The sequence below is a fragment of the Peromyscus leucopus genome, chromosome 7, assembly GCF_004664715.2.
Source record: "Peromyscus leucopus breed LL Stock chromosome 7, UCI_PerLeu_2.1, whole genome shotgun sequence".
Classification (NCBI taxonomy): Eukaryota; Metazoa; Chordata; class Mammalia; order Rodentia; family Cricetidae; genus Peromyscus; species Peromyscus leucopus.
In genome coordinates this window covers 117,816,587-117,831,424 of record NC_051069.1, presented here as the reverse complement: position 1 = coordinate 117,831,424, position 14,838 = coordinate 117,816,587, and the positions used below count along the sequence as shown (strand labels likewise).

General features: G+C 41.9%; 1 protein-coding gene across 1 annotated transcript in view; it reads left to right on the top strand.

Moving 5' to 3' along the window:
- The window catches only part of Poln (DNA polymerase nu), a 154,366-nt gene that overhangs the window by 31,461 nt on the left and 108,067 nt on the right, over positions 1 to 14,838 (top strand). The window contains exons 6-10 of the mRNA XM_028870776.2: positions 3,404 to 3,516; positions 5,453 to 5,610; positions 8,600 to 8,668; positions 10,687 to 10,747; positions 11,461 to 11,525. Of these exons, the coding sequence (XP_028726609.1) occupies positions 3,404 to 3,516; positions 5,453 to 5,610; positions 8,600 to 8,668; positions 10,687 to 10,747; positions 11,461 to 11,525 (466 nt within the window). The remainder of the gene's footprint in view (positions 1 to 3,403; positions 3,517 to 5,452; positions 5,611 to 8,599; positions 8,669 to 10,686; positions 10,748 to 11,460; positions 11,526 to 14,838) is intronic.

Sequence of the window (14,838 nt, the reverse complement as noted above, 5' to 3'; positions counted from 1 at the left end):
TTATTAATAAAAACCCCAGAGCCAGATATTGGGGTGAAAACTGAGAGATCAGAGGAATAGGACAAGCCACAGCCAACCTGATCTTAGCAACTCCTCAGCCTCCAGAGAGAGCTGCTTCCTGTATACTTACACCTATATCCTTTCTGTCCCTGCCCTCACTTCCTCTTTCTGCTCAGCTCTATCACTTCCTGTCTGTCTGTACAGCCCTCCAGACCTCTATGGTTAACTAGTACTAGGAATAAAGGTGTGTGCCACCACACCTGACTCTGTTCCCAATGTGGCCTTGAACTCACAGAGATTCAGATGAATCTCTGCTTCCCGAATGCTAGGATTAAAGGTGTGTGCTATCATTGCCTGTCTTCTGTGTTTAATATAGTGGTTGGCTTTTTTTCCTCTGATCTCCATGCAAGCTTTATTTATTAGAGCACAAATAAAATATCACCACAGAAATCTTTGTTTATTACCTTAAATGTAAGCCTCTCCAAGTTCTCCTCCCCCATAGTTTCCAGAATGGAAGGTCCATCCTGATGCCAAGGGAGCCTGTTCCAGTATTGTGACAACTTCGCAATGAGATGTTAGGGGAAGCTTCATCTGCCATCCTGAAAACCCACTGCCACTAAAGGGTTCCAGGTGGTTTTTACTAGAGTTCCTAGTTTCCTCCTGTACAGCATAGGAGATAAGTTATCACTGCCTGGAAACACTAAGTTGTCCTCAGTATCACTAAGGATAATGCCTGTCTGAAAATGTGGCTTGAGTGCGTTTTTTGTGCTACAAGCAGTTTTGCTAATAAAGGCTTGGTCCTGAGGGAGGCTGTTTTGAGGTGATATCCCTTAAGAGAAGGGACTCAGTAGGTGGTGAGTGGGTCATGGGGACTCCTCCATCTTGAATGGGTTAGTGCTGGTCTTTCAAGAGTGAATTTTCACACTAATGGACTGTTATGAGGTGAGGCCACCATGTGCTCAACCTCTTCTATCCTTGGCTGGTTCCTTTCTGTCTCTCCATCATGCTGTGATGCTGTGAGAGGTCTCTGACCAAGCCATGCTGTTTGGACTTTTGCAATTGTGTACCAAATAGACTTTATTTAATTGTGCCTAATATGATAGTGACTTAGCTTTTTAATTTTCTCTACATTTATTAAAGCTTTGTGAAGAGCTTTTCTTCATCAACTAGACTTTTTTCACCTTATCACATCTTTACTCATGTGTTATTTTATCATTTAGGCCTTTTCTGAACATCTGGATAAAACAGTACTCTAGCCCAGCACTGTGTACAATCTCTATCTTCATATTTCTCTATAATGCCTGTCACCATCTTCATAAATCTTGTTTGTTTGTTGTACGTCCACTACTAAGCTTGATGAGGATAAGGATAGGATTTTTTTCCCTTCACTCTCATGACCCCACACCCAGGAGCACTGCCACAGAACAAATGAATAGTATTTATCCAGCATCATTTTGAAGCATGTTAAATTCTAGGAAAGATAGTCCCTCATGTACTATAAAGCTGGAATAATAGTTCCAATTCTATAGTAGTGTATTTAGGATTCAAAATGAACTTAGATCATACTTTATGAATATATATAAAACATAAATATGTTTTAAGAAAATTTGCATATATATGGTGTATCTAAGTGTGTGCACGTGTTGGCATATGTATACACATGCATGTGTATATGCATTTTTATTGAGACCAGGTCTCTTGCTGAATGTGGAGCTCATCTATCCTAACTAGTCTAGCTAGCCAGCTCGCTGTGGGAATCACTGCCTCCCAAGTGCTGGGACTACAGACAGGCCACAAAAATTTACATGGGTTCTCTTCATAGTTAGCTTCAGTTGTCAACTTGACATAAATCTGGTTATCTGGGAAGAGGGAACCTTAACTGAAGAATTGCATTGATCATATTGGACTCATACCATGTCTATGAGGCATTTTCTTAATTGCTAATTGATATAGGAGGGGACAGCCCACTATGGATGATGCCATCTCTGGGAGGGTATGTCTGGGCTATGTAAGAAAGGTATCTGAACAAGAGCCTGCAAACCAGCAAGCAATCATTCTTCTAGGGTCTCCGCTTCAGTTTCTGCCTCCAGGTTCCTACCTTGACTTTCCTTGATGATGGGCTATAACTTGTAAGATTAAGTAAACCCTTTTCTCCCAAGTTGCTTTTGGTTATGGTGTTTGATCACAGCAACAGAAAGCAAACTAAAACAGATCTGAACTTCAATCTTCATGCTTATGTGGCAAGTGCTTTTTCCACTGAGCCATCTCCCAGCCCATAAGAAATCCTTTTGTTGTTTGTCTTACCATGATAGACTTCATCAAGCCTAAATGTCTTCCTAGGAGAAAGCAGTGTAGCTATTAGATCTCTTTACCCTGGATCTGTCTTTTAGCATATGTCAGGGAGGTCCCCACATCCCATTTTTCTATCATTCTTCACTTCTTCCTTCCCTTCCCTTCCCAATCTATCTAAGCCAAGACCCAATGCTGTTGGCACTTTGACCTCCCTACCATCTTGGCCTCCTGTTCTAACAAACAAAGCCAGACCACATAACTTTCAGAACACTAATCAGTGCTGTCAATGGAGGCAGACAAGCCAAACCCAATTACACATCACAGTGTAAATGCTCACTGGGCTCCTGGTTTAAAGAGCTCTTTTAATGTATTATTGCATTTCTGCCATGAAGAGGAACTTACAGTTTGGTGGTTTAAGGCTTATCTCCTGGCACTAGCAAGATAAAGTATCAGAACCCAACCTTAACACCTATTAGATGTGACATCTCTGAACCCAAGTCCCTTCATCCACATACTGGATAGAGTTCCTGCCTTGGAGCACTGTGATTAAGTTCTAGTGCAGTAACCTTGTGAAATGTTAGCCTAGTATCTGCACACATCTGATAAGTGTTAACTGTTACCCCACATGCAGAAGCTCAGGAGATGATGGAAGCATGGTACAGTTCAGCACAAGTGGGCCCTTCTGTGAAAAGTGTATGGATGGGCTGCTTGCCCAGAACAGCCCTTGAGCAGGTTGCACAAGTTCTGGGAGGAGAAGAATAGACAAGAAGGAACATATGCCATATCCAATAGTATGAGTAGAAGTAGCACAGTGAAATGGCAGAAGGAAAGACCTGGCATACTGAGATGTAGAATGATTGGAGGAGCTTGGGCCAGGTCCAGTGTGTGTACTCTGCATAAGAGCTTCAGGAGTAGAAGCTCTGCTCAGAGATAAGCCTTGAGTTCAAGCTTCACAGTGTATGAACTGTATATAAGAAGTAATGCCCACTTCCCAGGATTCTTTAGTTAACTGACATGTGTGTGTTGTATAAGGATAGCTAGTTATTTAATATTACAACATTTTCCCAAGATTTGAATTACTATCTAAATTGGTGAATTTTCCCTTGTCTAGGAACATGCTGTTTTGGACACTTAGATGTAAATGCCCTGTTGTTTGTTTTAATGCCAAGGACTTTGTGAGAACAGTACTTCAATTCTTTGATGAAGATGATAGTTGGAAGCATGGTAAGCCACCATTCTCATTGTCCCTAAGATTTAGAAAGGTGGTCAGGCCACCATGTCACCTGCTCCATGGTGCCTGGTCTCACAGATGCTGTTTCTTCACCTGCCATGAGCAGGAAAAGGCACTTCCCCTGATGTGTTTGGTTTATACTTGCTTTTGTGCCAGTTTATACTCCTTTGGTAACATAAGTAGGAAAGAATGACCCATGAAGCACAGTCACAATGGGTTTTATTATTACCACCAATGGATACAGACAGTAAAAATTAAACTACAGTAAGATAGCATCAAACAAGGCAGGGCATTTATTACCTTTAAGAGAGTAGGGAATAGCTGGGTGTCGTGGTGTATGCCTTTAACCCCAGCATTCAGTAAGCAAAGGCCAGCAGGTCTCTGAGTTCAAGGCCAGCTTGGTCTACAGAGCAAGTTCCAGGACAGCCAGGGCTACAAAGAGAAACTCTGTCTTTAAAAACCAAAAGAAAGAGAGTAGGAAAAAACTAAACATGGCAAAAGCATTCACTGTTGAGTCCTTGAGTTTTAACTGTAAAAAATTTCCAAGTTATCTGTGTTTTAAAATATTCTTAATAAAATGTTGAGAAAAATTATAATTTCTAATACACACAAAATTACTCATCACAGCTTGACCAAGATTCAATATACAACTGATTTTTGTCTTCGTTTTTCAAACTCTCTATTGTTCAAGCCACCGACTCCTCAGTATTTTGTAACAGATCTCAAACAACATAAGATTAAGCTTTAATATTTCAATTGTGTGAGAATCCCACGCTCAAGGCAATGCCATCACCTCCCCCAGTGTGAGCAGTAATCTTTTTGTAATACTAGCTGTCCTGACAGTATTCCAGCTCCCACACTAGTCCTGTGATGCTTTTGTTTTTTTGTGATGGTAGAAGCTGTTGATTGTCATTCTCTAGGTTCCTTAATTGCAACCTGGCAAGATCCAAAATACATTATACTTTTTTTGTTTTCATGTGTGTATATTTATATGCATGGAGGCACATATGTGTGGGGGTGCATGCACACATATATGCACGCATGTGGAAACCTGAAGTTGATGGTGGGAATTATCTTTAATTGGTATTTTACCTTATTCATTAAGTTATGGTCTCAGTCAAACCCAGAGTTGGCAGATGAGACTGGTCTCAGGTCTCTGAGTTGGAGGCCAGCTTGCTCTGGGAACCCCACCTCTTGCCTTCTGAGAATACAGGCATGCTGCCACACCTGTCTGACATTTACATGGGTCTGAGAATTTGAACTCTGGTTCTCAGGTTTGCAAGGCAAGCACTTTGACCACTAAGCTGTCACCCCACTCCATTTTCTTCATTTATTAACTAGTTCTATAGAGAGGATCCCTTTATCATCTGCCTAAGTGAACTTGAACTGGACACTGCTAGATGGAAATTTTGCTCATTCTCTTTACTTATCTTCAAAATAACGAATTGTCCCACAGAGTAATTGTATCAAGTAAAACTTGATACAAAACACTTTTAAACTATGGTTATGATGAACATGTGGGTTGGTCTTACTGCTTACTTATGTTAAGTATTAGTAACATTTAAATAAGATATGCTTATGTATGTACATTACTACAGTAACAGGCTCCTTGGGGAATGGCTGAGTGCAGGGCAGGAAATGCCCAGGGTTGTGTATATTGCAGCTCAAAGTTCCTCAAGTCAAGAGAGGTCAACTTTATAAACCATCAAAAATATGTGTGCCAGAACAAAACATACCTATTAGGTTGAAATAAATGGTGAAGAGCAGAGAAGGCAAATCTGTATGACCACTATGGAGAATACTATGGACAGACCTAAAAAACTAAAAATAGTAATTTGTCCTGGCAGGCTCAGTCATTTGTGTTTCATATTTGGAAAGCAACAATTGTTTGTGATTTGAGGGAATACTAAGTGACCTTTTCCTCCACAGTTGCAGGTTTTGTAGGACTAGACCCCAGAGTTGCTGCATGGCTCATAGATCCTAGTGACACTGCACCTTCATTTGAAGATTTAGTGGCCAAACACCTAGAAAAGCCCATCATAGTCAAACCAAGCAGTGCATTTGGTGATACCTCAAGAAATATTGTGGTAAGATGTTTAAGATGATGTTCCATCTACCTTAATACAACCCTGACTGTTTCTACTTCATAGATAATCTAATAGTAACAAGAATATTGCTAGCACCCGTTTTCATTTCATTTGTCCCATCCACATCCTTTTGGCTGAAATGTTTCTGATAGAGGTCAGTGAATAAAGTCAGAAGAAGATATCCTGGGAAGTCTCATTTACAGTGTAATTCTTCTATGAATTCTCCAGTGTCAGTAGCACCTCCTCTGTGAGCAGAGAACTGTCCTTCTGTCACTCTTTAGCACCGGTGACATGTTCTTGTTGACTGACTTCCTATGACAGGCACCTCAGTCTACGTAGAGAGGACGAGGTGAGTTTTTCCAAGCCCTCTTATGCTGGGGCTGCCCCTGGTCTTCAGGAGCTACCTATCCTAAAGGAGAGGTGTAGGGGAGCAGTGTGGTCATGGCCAGAACCCTCCACTCAGCCACATGGTGGAACACTGCAAGTGAGCATTCAGATGGCCAAAGGCATAGCAGATGTGAGAGTCTACACACTCTGCCCTTCATCTTCTTAACTACCATGTGTAGAGTATCTGTATCCCATAGAGATAGACTGTAAATACCAGAAACACTGTATCCCTGAATTTAAAAAGAGGTATACCAGAAGGTCATGAAATAGATTGCAGAATCAGAGAAGATACAGTTCTTGCAAGAATGGGAATCTGGTTCTGGCAGCCTGGGGACAGTGGCAATATAGGAGCCAAGATTCAGTTTTAGAACTTATATCCCTCTTCCCTCTTTAGTTCTACTCTACCAGGCAAAGATTCTCCAAACAGAAGCTGATATGACTACAAGAAATTGTCCACTTGTTCCAGTTCACAGATGGTTATACTATATGTGCAATGCTACTGTTCACTCATCTTGTCCAGGGTGTAATTGATGCCATGGTTCATTTGGGATTTATGACTAAGTCTAGTTTCTTCTTACCATTCCCACATATGATTCAGGGGTAAGATGACTGCATGGAATGAAAATCAGCTATAGAGAGTGTGTTCCTCTAATGCAGGCTGGCCCAGATGCTTAGTGATGCTGTTGAGCCAGCTCCGAATCTCCTGTTCTCTGTTCCTCAGGCCCCTTGTCCTTGCCTCATGAGGATAAGAGGCAGCTTCAAGTGCAATTCCAATCATGTTATTGGCAAGATGTGGCCATGTAGAGCCTTGCAGTGCATGAGAGTTAAGAGATTGAAGTTGGGCCTTTAGTCTATGGGATCTGCTTCTGTACCACTCTGAAGAGGTGATTTGAGTTGCTCAGAATGGAAGGGAGCTCAGATAGAAGGAATGGCATGGGGACAGCAAGGCCTCCTAGAAAATTAGCTTCTAAGAGGAGACAGCAGGGCAGTTTGGGAAGGAGAAAGGAGACTTTGGGATCCAGGTTCCTAGGGCTCTCAGGGAGCTGTGTCATTCCTGGGAACAGGCCTGTCTTAGAATGGTTCAAAGTGGAAGCTTGTGTGTAGATGTAACCAACCGTCTTATTAAATAGGAAACACAGAACCAATGCAAAGAAGAAAGCCAAGAAATCAGAACTAAGAGCCTTACCCACCTGCTGCAGCTAGTCAAGAGACCTCTCTGAAAAGGGACCTACTTCCTGTGTGTTTGTCTTTATATAGTCTTTCTGTTCTGCCTTCTCATTGGTTGTAATCCAAACACATGACTGCCTCGTCACTGCCTGTATGTACAGTCCTTCAGGTCTTCTATGGTATTGAGATTAAAGGCGTGTGTCTCCAATGCTGGCTGTATCCTTGATCACACAGAGATCTACCTAGCTCTTCTACCAAGTGCTGGGATTAAAGGTGTGCACCAAGAACGCCCAGCTCTGCTATGGCTTGCTATTAGCTCTGACCCCCAGGCAACTTTATTAACATACAAATAAAATCACATTTCAGTACAAATAAAATACCACCATACTTGTGATCACTTTGGAGTTGAAAAAGCTGCAGAAATCCATGTAGCATTATTCTAGGTGGTGGCATAGATGTGGTCCTCTGCCTTATATCTCCTGAATTGTTCATGGGAGAGCCTGTTGTGCCTGCATCATGAACCCCCCAGAGATTACCAGGAGTCTGAGTTAGTATTCAAAAGCAAAGAGACTATTGCCAGCTCAAGTTTGGGCTCTCTGCCCATTCTGACACAGCATTGGATTAGGGAGAGCATTGAGCTTAGTTATTGCAGGGTTTTTAAGGAGTAAAGGATGGGAGTAGGGGAATTACAGATTCAAAATGGGAGTTGAACTCGTGATTGGGCAGAAGTGAGGTAACAGAAGTCTTGTCAAACAGGGATTGATACTAGCATTGCTGCACCAACGTTGTTAGGCTTCTTTAAGCCAAGATCAGGAAATGACTGAAGAAGCATGCTAGCATATATCTAACTAGCAGTCACATACTTTGAGTTTCTTCTAATGTGAGGATTTAGCAGAGATAAATCTGAGCAGTCCAGAGTTTGGGGTTCTTTGGCAGAGTGGAATGTTGAGTAGAAGGTCACGAAGATCCCTGTTAGGAAGGACACAGACTGTCGAGGGGCTGCCTCTTATCCCCCCTCCCCCCTCTGTCCTTGGAACTTGTTTGTGGCTTTTCAGTTTACCTGTCCTAGGGTGTTGATGGATAGGTTAATGTGTGGAATGTAGCACCCATCAAGTGGTCTGTGTGACAGAGCAGAGAGGAGAGGCTGTGGGATCTGAGAATCCTTGTTCTGGCTCTGTCAATCATTTAATCATTGCAACTGGCATTGAGAGCTCTGTTTTTCTATTTTGCACTATGAAGACAGAAAATGCTGTGCTGAGGAAGTGTCTCCTTGTGGACAGCCTAAATTGCACAATGGAGGTACTTTTCTCTTAGGGACCTTGTCAGGAGCATCTTACCATGTCACTAGAAACGCTTTTGTAAGTGATATCAGTTCCCAGACTATGATGAGAATTTCTGCCAAGTTCATCTGAATTTTAATGTATTTATTTTAAAGAGTCAGAATGTGTGTGTGAACCTGAGGATACTCTACGACCTCACGATGGACCTCTGTTCCAAGTTGAAGGCAAGGCATTTTTATACTGTAATTTCTGGCTATAAAAGGCCTGTATTTTCATTTGTACCCATACTCACACTCACATTTAGTGTTTTGAATATGAAGTGAGATATTTTCCTAAAGCCAAATTAATCTGTGCCTCACTCAGAAAAGGAAAGACTAAAAAGATAATTCCTATGGTTTTAAAACGTGTTCTGTATATTGAAAACAATAGTTACAAAGCCTCACAATTAACTAGAGTGTTTCTGATACCAAAGGTTTGCTTTGGTTAGCAACCAAATGACCCAACTTGTTTTAGTTAGATTTTTAATTGGAAGCTATAGCCAATGGAAGAACAACTGAGAAGAACTGAAGAAAAAGAGACTATGTCCTGAGGCAAAGGGGAAGGAGACTTGTTTGAATGTTGATACGTCTTTTAATAAAAACCCTGGGGCCAGATATTGGGGTGAAAGCTGAAAGGTCAGAGAAGCAGAGCAAGCCACAGCCACCACCTCTTACCTCACCAACTCCTCAGCATGAAAAAGTCTCAGTCGATAGGCCTCTAGCCAAATGAGCTTCCTCAGCCGAAAAGGCTTTAGCTGAAAAAGCCTCTAGCTAAAAGGGATGCTTCTGCTGAAAAGCTTTTAGTACCTGTCTCTTCAGCCTTATATACCTTTCTTTGCCCAGCCATCACTTCCTGGGATTAAAGGTGTGTGTGTGCTGCCCAGTACAGGGATTAAAGGTGTATGCTACCACTGCCTGGCTCTGTTTTCTCTCCTAGACTGAGTCAATCTCATATAGTCCAGGGTGGCTTTAAACTCAGAGATCCAGACAGATCTCTGCCTCCTGAGTGCTAGAATTAAAGGTGTGTGCCACCACTGCCTGGCCTCTATGTTTAATATAGTGGCTTGTTCTGTTCTCTGATCTTCAGGTAAATTTTATTAGGGTACACAATATATCACCACTGAGACTGGCAAGATGAAATGCTTCCAAGGACAGGCTATAGCTGGAGACTTTTCCATTCCTGGGCTCTAATACAAGCTGCTTCTCTCTTCTCCTGCCCTGGGACATATGCCCAAACAGGAAAACTGTCTGAAGGTTGAGGAGGAGCCCAGGTGATGTGTCCTAGAGAGGATCAGTCTACCTTAGGGTGCAGGGACAGACAGAGAAATTGAGGAAAACTAGAAAGTGAGGCCCAGCACTCTTAGATAACAGCAGAAAAGAATGAATATAAGAAAAATTCCAATAAGCATCATGGAAAATCAGATGTGATGGACATGGCCTGTATCCCAGCACTTAGGAAGTGGAGGCAGTTAGAAATTCAAGGGCAGCCTTATTTACATAGAGAGTTTAAGTCCAGACTGGACTACATGACACCCTGTGTATAAATAGGGGTCTATAAATAAATAAATAACATTGAAGGTGATATGAATAAAAGAGGAAGGATTTCATGCTCTTAAAACAGGTGGCCTAATATAAAGATTCCAACACTCCTGCTTAGTCTGCAGAGCCAATGCAAGATTGATGAAGAATAGGTAAAGTGATTGGAGTTCAGTGAACCATTCTGTAGTTAAAATGGAAGAGTAAAATCATGCAAATACTCCTCCTCAAAGTAAGAAAGCAAAGGTCTTGTGAAATTTCAGAATATTTCTACAAGATATTCATATAGTAGTAAAATATTCTCTGTAAAAGAAATAAGAATTTTATTAAAAAGAATGAAGAGACTGGAGAGGTGGCTTGGCAGTTAAGAGCACTTGCTGCTCTTCCAGAGGGCTAGGGTTCAATTCCCAGCACCCACACGGTGGCTCGCAACTGTCTGTAACTCCAATTCTATGGAATCCAACATTCTTACACAGACCTACTTGCAGGCAAAACACCAATGCACATAAAATAAAAATAAATAAATTTTAAAAAAGTATGAAGCTAGTAGGAGGAACCACTTCAGACAGGGGTCACTTTAATCCTTACACAACAAGATCAAGTAGCTTTTCAACAAAATGCAGATAATAATTCAAAGCCATATTGATATTATTTCTTCCATGAAACAGGCTTATGGCTTATGGCAACTATATTGTACTTTGGAACTTCCTTTGATACCAATTTTGGCAGGTGAGTTACCATAAAAACAAAGTATAGTTATCTTTCTGGAGAACCTTCACATTGTTTATGAATGAATCCTCTATAGTCTATAATAGAGTGGGTACTGTATTTCATCCAAAGAGGTTGCTATTACATTATTTTCTCTTTTGCAACAAGAGGATATGGGCTACATCACCTCCTGGTCTAGAAGGACTTGAAGGCCTGGCATCTAGCCATGGAAACCCCCTCCTTTTCTGTCTAGCCAGAAGGAGGTCTCATTGACATTTACCCACCTGTGTTATCTCAACTTCAGGCTAATCCTCCAGTTCTCTGCTCCTGCTCTTCTCTCCTAGCGCTTGAGACCCTCCCTTTAAGCACCCTCCAGGGATATTGCCTATCTTTGCCTCTGACTAGGTCCTGCTTCAGGGCCAGGAATGACTCTCTACCCATAGTATGCAAAGGGCCAGGCTGGACCCAGTGCAATCCCACATCCTTCCCACCTCGGGACTAAACCCAGGACCTGGCTTGTGCTGAGCAAGTGCTCTGTCACTAGACTGTATTCCCTAGCAGGCCAGTTCTTTCAATGCTTCTGTTTCCTAACAAAACAGAGATTGACTTACAATGGGGCCTGAGTAAATGAACATTACTATCATTAGGTCATTAGAGAGTGGGGCTCCTCAGTCTACTAAAAAGGATTGATTAATGCAATGAAAATATGATCTGCTTTTGATTTTGACTCACAGTGATGGAAAACCATAAGATTCCAGTTGACAAAGAAGAAATGGAAAGGACTTCGGCACTCCTTGGGGTAAGCTATTATTTCAGATTCTGTAATTGTCATTGCTCTCCTTAGATTCTGATTTTCTTCCCTTCCCTATTGGCCCTAGAGTATTGTTAATACTGTTCATCCTTTTCCTGGACTCCTTGAGGGGAAGACCATGTGTTGAAGGGTTTGCAGCCCATTGACATCTATTGCACTGTAGTAGTTTGAATAAGAATGACCCCAATAGGCTTACATATTTGAAGCTTAGTTACCAGGAAATGGCACTATTGGAAAGGATTAGAAGGATTAGGAGTGTGGCCTTGTTAGAGGAAGTGTGTCACTAGGGGTCGGCTTTGAAGTTTCAAAAGCCCAAGCCAAGCCCAGTGTCTCTTAGCCTATGGATCAGGATGTAGAGCTCTCAGCTACTTCTCCAGCACCATGTCTGCCTGTGTGCCACCATGCTCCTCACCATGATAATAATGGTCTAACCTCTGAAACTATAAGCAAGCCCCCAATTAAATGCTTTCTTATATAAGATTTGCTGGAGAAATGGCTCAGAGGTTAAGAGCACTGACTGCTCTTCCAGAGGTCCTGAATCCCCAGCAACCACATGGTGGCTCACAACCATCTGTAATGAAATCTGGTGCCCTCTGCTGGCCTGCAAGGACATACGCAGGCAGAATACTATATACATAATAAATAAATAAATATTAAAAAAAAAAAAAAGATTTACCTTGCTCATGGTGTCTCTTCACAGCAATATACCAGTGACTAAGACAGAAGTTAGTGCCAGGGACTTGGGTATTGTGTGACAGGCTGACCATGCTGTTTGTTTGGAGGAATATGGAAGACTTTGGACTAGAAAAGTGGTTGAACACTTTAAGTAGGGTTTACTGGGCCCTTCTAGTAGGAGCATGGGATATAGTAATGGTGAGAGCGATGCAAATTTTAACAGCTGAGCTCCAGGTTTCAGAGGGGAAGAATATTAGCAAGTGGCCTAGAAATCATTCTTGTGATATTTTGGTAAAGAATGTGGCTTCTTTTTGCTCTTGCCCTAAAAATCTGCCTGAGGCTAAATTGAAGTGTTTTGGGTTATTGGCATTGGCAGAAAAGAATTCAAGACAACCTAGTATTGACACTGTATCATGTGGTTATTAGTAATCACTTTTTCACTTTTTTTTCTTCTTCTTTTTTTTGGTTTTTCGGGACAGGGTTTCTCTGTGCAAAAGTCCTGGCTATCCTGGAACTCACTTTGTAGACGAAGCTGGCCTTGAACTCACAGAGATCCGCCTACCCCTGCCTCCCAAGTACTGGGATTAAAGGCATGTACTACCACCACCTGGCTAGTAATCACTCTTACATATAATGAAAAGGAGCAAACTAGACAAAGAGAAATATAAAATATACAATGTGAGGAGAAAAAGAATACCATGAAAGGTGATGTTGAAACCAATTCCTGTGTCCAAGGAGTTAAAAAAGCTTAAGAAAAGCCTGATGCTAAATGAAATAAGGGAATGGTGACCTCAGGGCAAGACCCCATACAGCTAAACTTCCAATTTATAAACAGAAATTAAAGAAAAGCTTAAGCTGTAAAGGAAACCATCAATATCAGAAAGCTGATGCAAATGTAATTGAGCAAGGGGGCAAAGTTCCAGCCCCAGCAAGCAGCAGAACTTGGCAACTTTAGCAACAGCCATGTGTTTCTGGCTTTAGAATCAAGGATACAAGAAGGGGTTGTGGAATCTCTATTCATAGCTAAGGAAAGCCATTGAGGCCAGACATATTCCAGGGGTGTGCCTTCATATAGGCCATTTCTTGAAACTGTGAAGGTGAAGCCTGGATTGTGTTAGAAGACCACAAGATGTTGGAGATGCCAGAGTCATGGGATACCAGCCAAACTGAGTTGCAGAGTGGGTGTGGAACCAGCACAAGAGAGAGAAGTATGTTGTAGTCAACAAAGCTAAAAGGAATTGTAGATCTGAAGAGCACTTTGATGTCAGACATGGAGATGCAGAGTTTGGAGTTTGTCTTGCTGGCTTTCAGTCTTGCTCTAGTCCAGTATTTCCTCACTCTGCTCCTTTTCTTCCCTCTTGGAATGCTATGTATATTCTGTGCCATTGTATATTGGTAGTAAAAGGGAAAAATCCGTAGCCGTCTTGAGAGACACTTCTCCCTCCCCTCCTCCAAAGGTATTTGCTGACCAGCAGTTTTAGAAGTGACCACAAGTTGAACTTATAAGGCTGGGACAATAAATCTATGTATCCTGGACTTGGCAAAACAAGATATGGAGAGTAATGGGCTCAACTGACAAGAAATTGAACTTATAAGAGAGTAGGACTGGAACAATGAATCTGAATGTATATATCCTGGATTCAACAAAAGTAGGACACAGGGAGTAAAAAAAAAAATTGTCTCTATAGATACCCTGAATTCTGTTAGCCATCAGTAACCTTATGCTCATAGTTCAGCCAGTAACTTCAAAGAACTGCCTCACCCCTAGCCCCCTTGTCCAATCCCAAGCTGCATGTAAACCTTTCCTATATAAACCCCTTCGAGTGAGTGCTCGGGGCGTTCTCCTCCACCCACTTTGTTGGATGTTGGACAAGGACCAAGCCTGCTTGTTTTGTTATTAAAAACCTCTGTGTGCTTGCATCGGATATTGGCTCTGTGGCAGTCTTGCTTGGGGGTCTTGCAACCTGGGCACAACAGTAGTATGTTTTTTTTTTTAATTTTGATTTTACAGGGGGTTACAGTTAAGAAATTTCCATGAGCCAGGAGGTGGTGATGCACGCCTTTAATCCCAGCATTAAAAAGGCAGAGCCAGGTGGATCTCTGTGAGTTTGAGGCCATCCTGGTCTACAGAGGGAGTTCCAGGGCACGCTCCAAAGCTACACAGAGAAACCCTGTCTGAGGGTGTGGGGGGGGGAGAAAGAAAGAAATTTCCATGCACCTCAGAAACTTTGAATTTTGGACTTTTAAACAGTGTTGAGATTATGATAGACTATGGGGACTTTTGATGTTGGAATGAATGCATTTTTGCATTATGATATGGCTATAAGCCTATGGGAGCCATGGAGGGGAATGTAGTGGTTTGAATAAAAGTCCTCCCAATAGAGGCATATATTTAAATGCTTAGTCACAGGGAGTGGAACTATTTTAAAGGATTAGAAGGATTAGAAGTTATGGCCTTGTTGGAGGAAGTATGTCACTGGAGGTGGGCTTTGAGATTTCAGAAGCCCATGCCAAGCTCAGTGTCTCATGGCTTGGCCTGTGGTTCAAGAGTAGAACTCTCAGCCAAGTGATGATGGCACAGCCTTTAGTCCCAGCAGTTAGGAGGCAGAGAGGCAGGCAAATCTCT